At 37.0% G+C, this 14,886-nt stretch overlaps 1 protein-coding gene across 2 annotated transcripts; it reads right to left on the bottom strand.

The window, feature by feature from the left end:
* Positions 1–12,699, bottom strand: LOC127623808 (sodium-dependent glucose transporter 1-like). 2 transcript variants are annotated; one of them, XR_007968097.1, is made up of 5 exons: positions 12,263–12,699; positions 4,509–4,677; positions 3,743–3,859; positions 1,433–2,840; positions 1–127 (listed from the first exon to the last, which is right to left on the bottom strand). XR_007968097.1 is itself a non-coding variant. In XM_052098331.1 (4 exons), the coding sequence occupies exons 1-4, from the start codon at positions 12,428–12,430 to the stop codon at positions 1,642–1,644; spliced, it is 1,653 nt and encodes a 550-aa protein (XP_051954291.1). In that variant the 5' UTR covers positions 12,431–12,699; the 3' UTR covers positions 435–1,641. The 2 variants fall into 2 exon arrangements, 1 of the variants encoding a protein (XP_051954291.1); XM_052098331.1 differs by lacking the exon at positions 1–127 and having other exon boundaries at positions 435–2,840.
* Between the last annotated feature and the right edge of the window lie 2,187 nt (positions 12,700–14,886).

Genomic DNA, 14,886 nt, shown 5'->3' with positions numbered 1-14,886 from the left:
TGGGACAGCCTGCTTGGTGAGGCCACACTGGTTGCTCAGGCAATGGAGATCCCAACTCAGTTCAAAGGTGAAGATAAAAGAAAGAAGAGAAGAAAAAGGATGTATGATGAGACAGAAGGGGATACATCTGAAGAAAATGCAGAACAAGCATTCAAACATAACATATTTTATGTGGCACTGGATTCTATTATAAGTAGCTTGACAACAAGGTTTCAGACCACAGCATCTGTATGTGACACATTTGCAGCTTTTCTCAAGATTACTGACATGACAGAAGATCAGATGAAGATTTCGTGTCAGACTCTAATAAAAAAATACAACAAAGACCTTACAGCAGAATTTGAAAACGAAATGCTTCATTTAAAAGCAATTCATGGAGACACATTTCAAATACTCATTCACCACTGGAGCTGCTGAATACCATATACAAAATGCAGCTAGAAAGCATTTTTGGAGAAGTTTGCATTGGCTTGAGGATCTTTTGTACACTCCCAGTGACTGTTGCTAGAGGGGAACGTGCTTTCAGTAAACTTAAACTTGTAAAGAACTATTTAAGATCAACAATGTCCCAGGATAGACTGAACAGCCTTGCCATACACTCTGTAGAAAGTCAGTTGGCCAAAAAACTGGACTTTAAAGACCTGATCAGCAAATTTGCACATGCAAAGACCCGTCAATGGGCATTTAGTAAAAACTGACATTTAGTTTGTGTTTATTAATGTACAGACCAAAGTTTTTCTCATTTTGTATGGTCATTGTTCAGAACTGCTTTACAGTATATTTGATTTAGTCCAGGTTTGCACCTGCTAGACCTTTTGTCATCTCAGTAAGTAGTACTTATGACAATAAAACAAAAAAATATTAATCAGAGTGTGGCTTATTTTGTTTACATTTTAAGTGTTTTTATGAAAAAAATGCAATACCCCAACCCACTGGTATCACTATGGTATTTGGTACGGGGGCCCAGCAAGATGGTTTGTACCCAGGGCCCAAAATTTGGTGCTACGCCCCTGCCAGTACTCATATTGATCTAGAGCAAAGCTAAGGCATGACCACAAGATTATCAATCTAGAACAGTGGTCCCATCTTCTAAAAGGGCTGTTTAATCAACTTTACAGCTAAAATCAAAGATTATATGTTATATAACAAAATAATTTGCTGAAAATTTCTGTTTTGTCCCTTTGACTTTGACTGTAAGTGTATTACTTTAAACACTTGTTTCTGGAACGAGTCAAAATTATTTTCTGTGGCATGCCAAAGATGGGAAAATTCCATCAATTCTAAACATAACATTTGAAGGCAAAAAATAAATACAAAATTACTAGAAATATTTAGTGAATACACAACTTACATTGTGAGTCTTCAATAATTACTTTAAATAATTAATTTAATTTAATACAATTTCAACAATAAAACTTTTCAGACATTTTACCATCTTGCCTCCAGGGCCTTTGATTGCAGAATGTCCTCTTCAAATGGAAAACATCATGAACTGAAAATTGTTCCTGCAGTTCAACATTCATGGCAAATGAGAAAGAAGAGACATAGAACTTGAAGCATTAAGGAAAGCAGAGTTTAGAAGCCTAGATTGGGTCAAATTAATAGAAACTGGATCTGATCTGGAATAGCAGGTCTGGAAATTCAGTCTTCCCTATTGAGGAAAGTCTTAGAGACAGGATCTGTGGGGTCTGCTGAAGTGCCCATTGACTGCTCAGCATGAGCAGTGGCTGCAACATCAGATGACACTGAAGCATTGGCAGTGGAGTTTGCAAGGCTGGCATCATCTGTATATTTAAATTGGTTGGTTTCACCAATATTTTCCAGCTCCTCCAATTCCTCCATATTGTCTAGTAGGGCTTGGCAGTACTCACTGTTATCCGTGGTGTGTTTACCCAGCACTTTCTGTATATAAGAGTCCCTTCCTCGTGATGCTAGTTTGTACATGATAAGGAAGAGGATGGAAGTGAAGATGGATGTGCCGAATGCCAGGTACATCAACAATGGCTGTTTGTGCACCCTCCCCAGTAAGAAGCCCAACAGGGCTGGCAGTGCCATCTCGCCAAGGGCTGCTCCCACTACAAACACTGATGCTGACCGCCCTGTCACTTTTGTGTACTGCTCCAACCATGAAATCCCACTGGGAAAGATGGTAGACATGGAGAGACCATACAGGGCGGTGCAAATCCAGAGGACAGGGTTACTTCTGCTTAAAAGCATCAGCAGGAGTGAGGAAACTGTAGTGCACACTACACTCAGCAGGATCAGGGTGCCTGGGTGCAAACAAGTTGCAAAAAAGATAGCCAGACCACGGCCAGCTGCGAACGTTCCCCAAAAAACAGAGTTCAGCCCTGCTGCTTGAGCCTCATCCATACCAGCGTAGACCTTCGCGTAGGTGAATATAAAGGACCCATATGCTACTTCTCCACCAACGTAGAAGAAAAAAAACATGGACAGCAGGAATATGAGAGTGTTGTGGTGTTTGGAGAACAGCGGCTTTCCTGAAGCTGTCTTAACTCGGTTTGAGATGGGGGGGCTACTGAAATACAGGATGAAAAAGAGGAGTGACACCAATAATACAAATGCACCAATTACAATGTAGGCCCACATGGATGATATAATGTTGATCTTGGGATGGGAAAATGGAAGGATGGTCTTGGAGGAGCTGACAGACAATGGAGGAGCATAAGTTGTGGAATTCATGCTGGGATCTTTCTTTTGGCCAAACAGCAGCTTGGCTATTATCGGGGAGGCAAATGCTCCAGCGGCAAAGCTGAAGTGCAGAGCCTGCATGTGAGGGCCAGCCTGTTCTCCCCATGTGTTCAGTATGAGAACATTACCACCTGTTAACAACCAGAGACTCAGAGTTACAACAGCACTTTTAAAGGTTCTTTTGATACTTCAACCTACAACAGGATCCATAATTATTATTTTTTTAACCCTATAAAGCTGTGCATATTTGAAACATGATTTTCCAAAGCCTCTACATCATCAACATGATAAATACTTGTATGCAATGCACTAGATGTCTACTGCATTACAAGCTATTATGATGTCATCTTACTATAACCTCTTGAGACCCAGCAAAATAAATTAATAAATAAACATTTGGCTTTTTCTATTGTTGATATGGTGTTTGGTGCATAAAAAGCATTTGATCATATTTTTAAATATATATTTTACTCATATTTTATTTGATGTGCTGAATTGTATTGTCAAACATTTCTATAGACCAAGGAGAGGAAATTTACATAGCCAAACTCCCAAACATTTTATAAAAATCCAAGAGTGTCATCTTAAGATATCCCAAGATATACTACTGTGGCATGTATTGGCTAAGAGGAACAAAAGTCGAATACAAAAAAATATTGTTGGGTATCAGGAGGATAATGAACTTTAAAGCTTTATGTGTCAAATATGATAGAAAAAAAAAGGTAATTTTTTCATGTTTTTTTAAACCATTTAAAACAACAACAACCTATTATTTTAAATGTCTTTATATGGCTTTATAAAGTTAATACTATCAAAATTCAATAGTATTATAGTAAGTATTCAATAGTAAGTCACTTAATGCTGTTTTTCAACAATATTTGCAATATATTGAACAATATAGTCACTTATATAAGGTTTTTCATAATTATGAGAGGCATTAAAAAAAGTTCTCAATAGATATGTTTGATTGCGACAAGAAATTAACACCTGACCTTTACTGTTTACTGAAAAAGGTGTGAACACCTGCCCTTACCTGTATCTATAACACCCATTGACATCCCCACACTAGACACCAAAGCTGTGAGCAGCCAAGCTTGTTTACAGAATGGAGTCCCAAACATCCCAAATGATGTGATCAACAATGAGAAGCCTGTTGAGATAAAACAGCCTTGAGCAACAGATCACAACGTAATTACTTAAAGGGGTCATATCCTGAGAATTCGAATTATCCTTAAACTTTTGAAAGTTAAGGTAACAATGTACCAGTAACCATTTCTGTCAGTGTTCTGTAAATTACACTGAGATATTGATGAAGTAGGGTAGATTATAATTATTAATTAAATATAAATATAACTATTATTTCTAAACACCAGTAGAACTAAAGCCAAACCTTGTTCTGTTCCTGGCTTTGTGTAATACCTGCCTCTCTGCATATCAATTCAATGGATCCCAACATTAGAATAGAGCAACTAAAGATGATTTTTATCAAGGTATCTGATCACATAAACCTTTACAGTTTGTGCAGCACATTTTAGCATGGGTTGTTTAGTGAACCGGTCCCAATGAGGCTGTTATTGAAAGATGGCACAGTTAAAAACTACATTGGACCTGGCAGCAAACCCACAAACCATGTGTAAATTAAAAAGATTTATTAATCGTTGCAAATGCAAAAAGGGAATTCTATATATAATTCTATATAAACAACCGCAATTATACCAAATAGGACACCAAATATTGACATGGCTTGTGGTTGTGATTTAGCACAATGTCCTTTTTTATGTGGAATATTTGTGCCTTACCCAGCAACAAATGGGAATTCACGCAGTCAAACAGGATCCCTCCTAACAGAGAGCCTCCAGCATATCCCGATGAACGACCCACAAAGATATAGGACAAATTACTGATGTTCTTGTTGACATTAATAGCCAGGTCTTCAAAGGTAGGGCCCAATACAGAGATGGCCATTCCCTGAAAACACATCAAATACAAACACATCTTCTATCTTACGTAATTGGCATGCACTGATAAATTATTTAAAAAACTTATAGCCCAACGTTAATATTATCTGTCTCATAGCCAAACCAGAAAACCAAATGAAAAAAACCCCCCATAAAACAACAAACAAAAATCAGAACACACAACACTAAATTGTAAAACAAACAAACAAACTAACCAAAAAAACATATTAAACAACAGAAGATCAAATAAAAAAACAAACCAGAAAACGAAATAAAAAAACATGCAAAACAAAAACACACATAAGAACACAAACCTAAAAAAAAACCATGCAAAACAAAAACAAAAATACACATAAGAACACACTTACATAAATTGTAAAACAAAATAGCCCAGAAAACTAAAAATAACAAACAAAAAAACAGAAAACAAAATAAATAAAACATGTAATACCAAAACAAAAATGCAAATTAGATCACACAACACTAAATTGTAAAACAAACAAACAAACAAACAAACCAAAAAAACAGAAAACCATAAAAGATAATATAAAAAATAAACCAGAAAACCAAATAAATAAAACATGCAAAACCAAAACAAAAATACACATTAGAACACACAACAATAAATATTAATACAAAATACCCCAGGTTGTAACTTATAAAAATGCCTTCGTAAAACACACAAACCCGCCCACACGCACGCACTCTAAGATGTTCAGCTGTATGCCCAGGGTCGGCGCCAGGACATACGGAACGAGGGGGCCTCGATGTGTCACTGGGGGGGCCTACCTCTCCCACCCTCAATAATAATAATAATAATAATAATAATAATAATAAATAATAATACACCCACTTTTAATAAAAAAATACAACAACCATCATGCCACCATATACCCGACGCGATGATACATATTTTCTTTGTAAGGTCCCGCTCAAATGCATGTTGCACGAGCTGAGCCTGACGGGTGTGGTTCATTGCTCGTCTGTTGTCCGTGAAAACGTTCTTGAGCACAGAAAATGAGTTCTCACACATAGCGGTAGAGGCATCGACTGTGACCGCGAGTTTAAGTGCGGACAAAACACTAGGCATAGCTTCAAGTACTTTGTGATGTTCAGAGAAAAGTCTCCTAGTAGTCATCATCGGCTGGCTTTCCTCTGTTTTGATTCTGGAGATATATTGCTTTGCAACAATGCACTCAGTTTCCACAATGGTAGAATTAGTTAAATCCATGATGAGCTTTATGGACTTTACATCCAAAAAGGTCTCATTTTCTGGGTCAAGTGTGGCAAGTGCTGCGGCAAACTTTGAATTGCTGTCCACCTCTATATTGCAGGGCAACCGTGGGTTTACGGCAAAAGTTATAAAGCACGTTGCATGCTGAAAAAATCTTGAATGGCTTGCTCAGCAGATAACGCATGCACGACAATTAAGTGCAGCTGGTGATTTAGGCAGTGTACGTAAGGTATCTCCTGGCCAACTTTTCCCTGCAGAAGTCGCTGCACTCCACCATATTTCCCCGACATCATCGCAGCTCCATCGTACTCTTGACTCAGAATCTTAGACGCCTTCAAGCCTGCCTTGGACAGCTCTGAAAGTATCATGTTTGTGATGGTTTGTGCGTCACCCGAATTTGTGATGGTCATCACAAGCAGTCGTTCTGTAATTTCCAGTGTTTTTTTCATTGAAGTAGCGAATTACAATGGAAATGTTTTCCATTCCAGTAGGGTCCCTGGTTCCGTCTACTTTCACAGTAAACCATGAATCGCCGATTTCTTTCACTATTGCATCAGTCACAATGCTGCTCATTACAGCAACAAGTTCATTTTGAATTTCATGGCTTGTGTAAGTGGCATTATTTGGAATTGTTTTCACAATTTCAACCAACTGGGGTCCTTCCTGATGCTGAATTCCAGTAATGACATGAGCAGTCCACACCCACCTTCATCCATATGATCAAAGGCCTCAATTTTACCCCTCATGGGTAATTGATTGGACACCAGAAACTCCACAACATCAATAAGAGAAGACATGTAGTATTGATTTCTCTGTATTTGTTCTGCATACAGTAGCGTCGAGATTTCTTGACCTTTATCAATTCGGCTTACTTTTTCTTTCCACATACTATAACAAGTCAAATGTTCTTTGGACATTTCATGTCTGTTGAATCCTTTATTTGTTTCCAAGGCGTATTTCCAGTCATGGAAGCCTTTGGTTGTAAATGCTGGGTCAAGTCTAGTCCCGCTCTGCGGCTGCCCGATCGAGATCTGCGTAGCACATCTAGCGCTAAATTTTCCGCATCTGCTTTAACCGAATACTCGAGCCAATCTCTTTTCTGAAACCACGCATGTAAAAATGATCTCTTTCTGGTGCCAAATAAGTGTGTGGGATACGAACTTCATCTGACTTGCAAAGGCCCATCCTTTCCCAAATCATCTGGGCAAGTGTCATCATGACTGGAAGCAGTAGCTCGTCTGACAACGCTGGGCTGGGGCTCTGTCACTGGCGTGTCGACATCACTGGAGATGCTAGTGCTAGCCATGACAGTTTTCACTGTTTTCGAGGTGGTGGTAAACCATTTCCTTAAATCCATTATTGCATGAATGATCAAGCACGTTAAGTGTTTTAGACGAATACAGATTATGAATAAAGAGTAGAAGTTGACTGAAAAAAATACTTAACGTCATGACGTACAGTCATAATCAACCAATTACATACAAGCTGCTAGTGACGTAATTTAGTTAATCGCCTGTCGCGAGTGCAAATACAAAGTTGCAAAGCTGATTTAATCATGGTAATACTAAATAAATTTACAAAATAGTTTTTTTTTTTAAATATATATATGTAGTTAATTATAATATGTCAGGAATAAGAGGGCACAGTGGTAGCGTGCCTGTTGCTACGCTGAAATCGCGTTCCGAGGCAGGGTGGTGTGCTGACCAGAGGTGAGGGGGCACAGTGACCTAGGTGGCCGGGCCAGGCCCCCTGGGGCCCCCTCGTGGCACTGACCCTGTGTATGCCAAATGTCTTCTCACAATTAGACTATCCTTCGTGCCACACAACTTGTTTTATTTATTTATAAGTGGTACCATGCAGTGCAGTTGATCAGTTGGGGACTGGTGTTCCACACTGCACTGGAAAATCGGCTGGCATTCAGTTAGGGTGACCAGACATCGCTTTAAAACCAGGGACAGTCACGATTTGACAAGTCATGTTCCATGTCAAGGTGGACTTACAGTTGGGACACCTTTTGTCCTAATAATTAGTCTAAGGCAGCTATAGTTTGATTGTTTTAAATAAGCATTTTAAATTGACATCATTGTGTCGAGTGTTTTTGAAATGAGAAATGATCAAAGAGTGTTGAAAGAATCAGTTTAACGTTTACATATTGAAATGCAATGAACAAAGCAATATGTGGTTCAGGTAATATACAGACTTAATGTAGGGTGCATCCAAGACAGATGAGCATTCATGCCAGTGAATTATAACAGCTTCAACAGTAAATAACAAATGATAAACAACAACAACAAAAATAATAGTAATAACAAATAAATTGGAAGAAATTCTCATTTAATATAAGACAATAAGTATTAACATGGCAGCAAAGAGTACTAATTTAAAGCTCAGATCATTCCGACCTCCATGTTTTTGAATGGGAATATGTGTGGCCTTCACCTACTGGGTCGTATATGGTTTTTTGTGCCTTTTATTATTGGACAAATGTGAAGACTATGTGTAAATGCTGATTTTAAATTCACTGGTCGAGCTTTTGAGAGATGAGCATTCATGAACTTCCTTTAGCATAATTTCCATAGTGAGCAAGTCCTTCACACCTAAACTCCCTGAGCGAGGTAAGTTAGTTTTAAGTTCAATATTTTTGGGATATTCGGTTTCTCGTATGTACGCTCTCTGCCAGCAGCATGCTTGCAAAGATTTCACGCACTTGACATGATTTTATGGTATATAAATGGTATAAAACTACATTATAAAGACATAAAACACTGCACTCAGAAATGTCAGCTGGTGTGGCTGCAGGATTATGACTCAAAATGCTCCGATGGGCTTTCATTGCTTAGCGTACTTAAGGGACCATCTGAAAATTCCACTCACTATTAAACACAGGCAGTGTCCAATCAATCACTTATTCAGTTGACACGCAAATTAAACATAAAACAATAAAGAACATTTTAACATTTTCAATGTTGTAGTAGGTTGCCAGTTAATAGACTGAGCTACTACAAGTGAGATTTTTACAGTATGTCCAATAATATGAATACAGTATTAGATTATTTAAAATAAATAATCCAAAATGTTATTTTCACATGTTGTAGTAAGTTCCCAGTGGATAGACTGATTTACGACAGGTGGAATAATTACAGTAAATCCAATAATGGGAGTACAGTATTTGGTTATTTTAGGATAAACATCATAAAAATTCCTGAAAATTTTATTTTCACATTCCAAAGGTTGTAGTACCTTCCCTGTGGATAGACTGACGAACTGTAAACATCTCACCTGTAGTAAGTCTATCTGCTGGGAAGTTACTATAAACTTAGGAATGTAAAATACAATTTTTGGTGAATTTTTCTTTTGTTTAGAAAACAATATATTACAATACTGTACCCATTATTGCATTTACTGTAAACATCTCATCAGTAGCATGTCCGTCTATCCACTGGGAACTTACTACAACCTTTGGAATGTGAAAATAACATGTTGGTGAATTTTAGTTAATTCATTTTTAAAATAATCTAATACTAATATTATTGGACGTACTATAGAAATCGCACGTGTAGCAAATCAGTCTTCCCACTTGGAAGTTACTACAACCTTTGGAATGTGAAAATGTTTTTGTTAATTTTAATGATTTCTGTTTCATAATATAAGTGAATACTGTACATTCAATTGCACAGCCATCACTCTGGCGATCTACAACCTGTGAAATGTATTTTGTTTGTTTTATTTTTTAAATATTTTTATTTTTTTATGACAGAACATGCAAGTCAACAGACAAATAAATGACTGCTATGATGCCAGTGACGTTTCAGTTGTGGGTGGAATTTTAAGACGGTCCCTTACGCACCATAGGTAAATATCTAATGAATATCGAACCAAAAATAGCTTTACTCTGCAGTTAAACGTATGCATGTCTTTACAATGTAGGCATATGCTTATGAATGTATTGTTATTTCCATAATCTCATTTAAAACAAAGACAGCAGGTTTATGTGTAGGGCTGTCTGATTAATTTGGCTAGCCTACTTGATGAAAGAGAGATACAGCTGAAGTCAGAAGTTTACATTCACTTATGTAGAAGTCATTAAAACTCATTTTTTTAACAGCTCCACAGATTTAATATTAGCAAACTATAGTTTTGGCAAGTCGTTTAAGGCATCAACTTTGTACATGTCTTGGCACAAGTATTTTTTCCAACAATTGTTTACAGACTGATTGTTTCACTTTTAAATCGACTATATCACAATTGCAGTGGGTCAGAAGTTTACATACACTAAGTTTGTAAAGCTTGGAAAATTCCAGAACATGATGTCAAGTCTTTTGACAATTAGCTTCTGATTTTAAGGCCAACCTTCAAACACAGTGCCTCTTTGCATCATGGGAAAATCATAAGAAATCAGCTAAGACCTCAGAAAAAAAAACATCATGGGAAAATCAAAAGAAATCAGCCAAGACCTCAGAAAAAAAAACATGGACCTCCAAGTCTGGTTCATCCTTAGGAGCAATTTCCAAATGCCTGAAGGTACCACGTTCATCTGTACAAACAATAATACGTAATGCAAGTATAAACACAATGGGACCACACAACCATCATACTGCTCAGAAAGCATTCAGATGCATTCTGTTACCTAGAGATGAACGTAGTTTGGTGTAAAAAGTGCAAATCAATTCCAGAACAACAGCAAAGGACCTTGTGAAGATGCTGGAGGAAACAGGTAGACAAGTATCTATATCCACAGTAAAATGAGTCCTATATCAAAATAGCCTGAAAGGCTACTATGCAAGGAAGAATCTACTGCTCCAGAACCACTATAAAAAAGCCAGACTACAGTTTGCAAGTGCACATGGAGAAACATCTACTTTTTGGAGAAACATCCTCTGGTCTAATGAAACAAAAATTGAACTGTTTGGCCATAATGACCATTGATATGTTTGGAGGAAAAAGGGTGAGTCTTGCAAGCCGAAAAACACCATCCCGACTGTGAAGGATGGGGGTGGCAGCATCATGTTGTGTGGGTGCTCTGCTGCAGGAGGAACTGGTTCACTTCACAAAATAGATGGCATCATGAGGAAGGAAAACTATGTGGATATATTGAAGCAACGAGATGGAAGCTTGATAGAAAATTTGTGGGCAGAACTAAAGCATGTGCGAGCAAGGAGGCCTACAAACCTGACTCAGTTACACCAGTTCTGTCTGGAGGAATGGGTCAAAATTCCAGAAACTTATTGTGAGAAACTTGTGGAAGGCTACCCAAAAAGTTTGACCCAAGTTAAACAATTTAAAAGGCAATGCTACCAAAAGCTATCAAAGTGTAGGCCTATGTAAACTTCTGACCCACTGGGAATGTGATGAAAGAAATAAAAGCTGAAATAAAGAATTCTCTCTATTATTCTGACATTTTAACGTTCTGGGACAGGGAATTTCAGGAATTGTGAAAAACGGAGTTATTTATATGTATTTGACTAAGGTGTATGTAAACTTCTGACTTCAACTGTAGCTCAGCTGCAATACAAGTGGAGAGTTTTGGAGAATAAATGGTAAAGAATGTAATATTAACTGACACTAATTCATCTGAACAATGAAACATTTTCAGACAGAACTTTTATTCTGTTTCACAGCATTGAGGAAGACGATGGTGCAGGTTAACCAATCAGAGGAAAGGGGCGTTTCAGGTCCACCCATATGCGCGAAACAAGCCATATACTAGTGAAATAAAATAATCAAAACACAGTATCCCGTGCCCGTGGCTATTTTTCCCATTTCCATTCCACTTAAGCATTAAATCGAAATTACGAAAAACAAGTAATTCTTTGTTTAAAATATTGGTTTTGAAAACGAAAAATGAAATTAGTCGTTTTTTTTTTTGTTTCTTCAATTTTGAATTCCTAATTGAATATGAAATGAACGAATGTTACACGGATTCACAACACTAAATTGTAAAACAAAATAGTCCAGAACAAAAAACAGAAAACCATATAAAAAAAAAAAAAAACATCCAAAAACAGAAATCAGCACACAACACTAAATTGGGAAACAAAAAACACAGAAAACAAAAATAAAATATTAAATGAAATAAACAAGAAAACAGACAAAGAAAATCCAAATCAGAACACACAACACTAAATTGTAAAATGAAATAGCCCAGAAAACAATAAAATAAATTAATTAATTAAACAACATACATGCTACAGATCAATAATATTAAGACGTTTCAAACGAACATACATTCTGCAGGACTAGACTTACATAAACAAATCGAAGATCAAACTGATCATGTTGCAAATGTATCCAATCGTTGTTCATAACCTTTATTTGCACAGATCATGCACTAAACAAACAAATAAAATGAACAGAGACCCACCAGCCCAAGAGATGACGCGTAGAGCGCAAGGCTGACCAGCCATCGCCAACATGCCCCGGTGTTGCTGTGGCCACGTCCGGACCTAACTGCATCAACCATTTCGGGCTGGTTCCCCTCCAGAACGATTTTCAGTCCTGTCCGCTTATTGAAATGCGTGTGCGCTTCCATGTATCTCTATCGGTGCGGGTTCAGCGAAGGGACCGTCCGAGGCGTACTACGCAAGTGCTGTTGTGTCAAAAGTCAAAGTGGGTTTTACGTGCCCTTCAAGCGGACTCGGAAATATCGTAATTACTAGTTCCGAGTACATTATTGACCATGCGAAGTCGGAAGTTCAAGGTGGAAACTCGAAATTCTAGATGTTACCAGAGATATTTAGCAGAGATGGGCCACTTCTATTAAAATTAATGGGAGAATTTGGAACGCTCAACCAAGAAACTCTTAACGGATGTAGAAAGGAAGTTCCGCCTTACAGTTAAAAGAACCAATCACCTTTTAGATACAGACGTCACCTGTCAATCAACTCTACGATGCGCATGCGCATTAGTTATACAAGCGGGGGAATTGTTTTTTGTTGCGTAATTTGAGGTAAAGAATCACAATTTATTATTCCAGTATTTTCATATTTGATTGCTGATTTGAAATATTTTCTTTGATCGTAATCTTGACAAACCGTTTTTGAGATTGTGGTCTTTCTCCATTCAAGTAGATAGGAACTGCACTGGCATGTCTTTGGAAATGGCCTCACGAGAGCGTTCCAAAGATTGCCGACAGTGGACTGATTTGCTAGAAATCCTTGGATGATACCCGAGTTTCCAAGATTGGAGGAGTCATAAACTGTCAACATTGCGGAGGAGAGTTCGGTGTCTATAATGAATGGCAGGTTTTATAAAATTTTCTAAAAACAGCTAATTGTTAACGCTTGCAGCTTCGGTCATATGTAGTTGTATATATATATCAGCAACAATTTGATGCATTTTGTACATGAGTAGTATGTTTACACTGAAGATGCAGCAAAAAAAAGTGTACTACGAGAACCCGGGTGATGTATTTTTTTCAACTGTCAAAACGGATTGTGGAATGTTGGACAATTTGTGCTCTGAGCACACGCGGCTTGCCGTACATAGCAGAAGGGGGCAGAGTTACCGGCAGCGATTGTTATCTTGCAAAACAATTGTAAATAATGGAGAAAATGACACTAGCAAAACTCCTGTGAAGATAGAACCTTACAAAAGTGAGTTAAACTTTTATACGCCATATGCCCACCTTACTTTCTAAGGAGTTTGCGTATGCCCAACTAAAATAAGTGATGCTACATATGGCCGCCAGAACAACAGGTAGGCATTTGACGTGGAACTTTTAATCTACTAACGCGGTGCAATCAGAACGTTCATTTCAGACGCGATTAGATATTTTGTTAACCAATCATATTTTACGTTCTAGTAAGGGGCGGGACATTTCCAGCGTCTGATACACAAGCATCCATGGAGAAAATATAATTTGCACTGTATATTTATTTCCCTGCTAAACGTAAATATATGTATATACATTTAAATTTAACTTATGCAATTAAACTTTGTGAAAATACTGCATTATTGCACCCCTGATTTATTTTTTTATTTTTATTTTTTTCATTATTTTTGTTTTGCCTTTTACTGGTGCCTTTTTGTCGTGATATCAAATCATTTATATTCCTAAGTAGGAAAACATTTTTACTCTACACAGAAAAGCACATAATATTACACAAATAAATAAAACAACATACATTTTTATTTAGGCTATATATGGTAATATAAGTTATCATGAACATTACTACACTCATATTAATGCTTAACAGTTTATTGCATATTATGAATTAGTTTATTAGTTAGAATAATAATCAAGTATTAACAATTTTCATAGCAGCATAATAAAAGGAACAATAATGACACCTATTAATTTAAATACATATATAACATGAAGTTAATATACCATTGAACCCATTTATTTACTACAGTAATATTGTAGTAGTAAACATGGTTAATTGTGTGGTAACAATGGTTTATCTAAATACCATGGTTAAACTATACTGTATTACTGTAGTGAAATGGTTAATTTTTGTAAGGGTAAACAAAATAGAAGTCTAATCATTTTCTGTTTAGGCAAAACAAAAATTATAATAATAATGACTTGAATAATGACTAAAATTATTATTTTTAATGACCCATTATATCCCAAGTAATCGCAAAAAAAAATTATTTAACAGAAGTATCGGTATTGGTATCGATGATATTGGACTTTAAAATATTGGTATCGGATCGAAAAGAAAATAAGTGGTATTGCCCATCCCTAGTTGTATTATATTTTAAAAAGTGTACAAATATTCTCTCTAAACGCACACGGAGCTGCGGAAAGCGGAACTGCAACAAGGCAGACAGTCAGACTAAGCTGATCCACCAATCAGGACACTCATTTCAGATGTGATTGGGATTGGATATTTGCTAACCAATCATATTTTCTGTTTCAGGAAGCGGCGGGATATTTTCAGCGTCTGATGCACAAGCATCCCTGGAGTAACCATAATTTGCACTGTAAATGTATTTCCCTGCTAAATGTAAATGTATACAGTACTGTGCAAAATGTTTTAC

This window comes from Xyrauchen texanus, chromosome 30, assembly GCF_025860055.1.
Source record: "Xyrauchen texanus isolate HMW12.3.18 chromosome 30, RBS_HiC_50CHRs, whole genome shotgun sequence".
Lineage (NCBI taxonomy): Eukaryota > Metazoa > Chordata > Actinopteri > Cypriniformes > Catostomidae > Xyrauchen > Xyrauchen texanus.
The sequence above is the reverse complement of the archived record's forward strand: the minus strand, read 5'-3'. Positions and strand labels throughout refer to the sequence as shown.

Coding starts and splice junctions, on each gene's coding strand:
- LOC127623808 (XM_052098331.1), bottom strand. CDS start 12,430: ATGGAAGCGCACACGCATTTCAATAAGCGGACAGGACTGAAAATCGTT. Junction 4,678..12,262: donor ACGCGTCATCTCTTGGGCTG/GTGGGTCTCTGT, acceptor ATGTGTTTTCAG/GGAATGGCCATCTCTGTATT. Junction 2,841..3,742: donor AATGGGTGTTATAGATACAG/GTAAGGGCAGGT, acceptor GGTTGTTAACAG/GTGGTAATGTTCTCATACTG.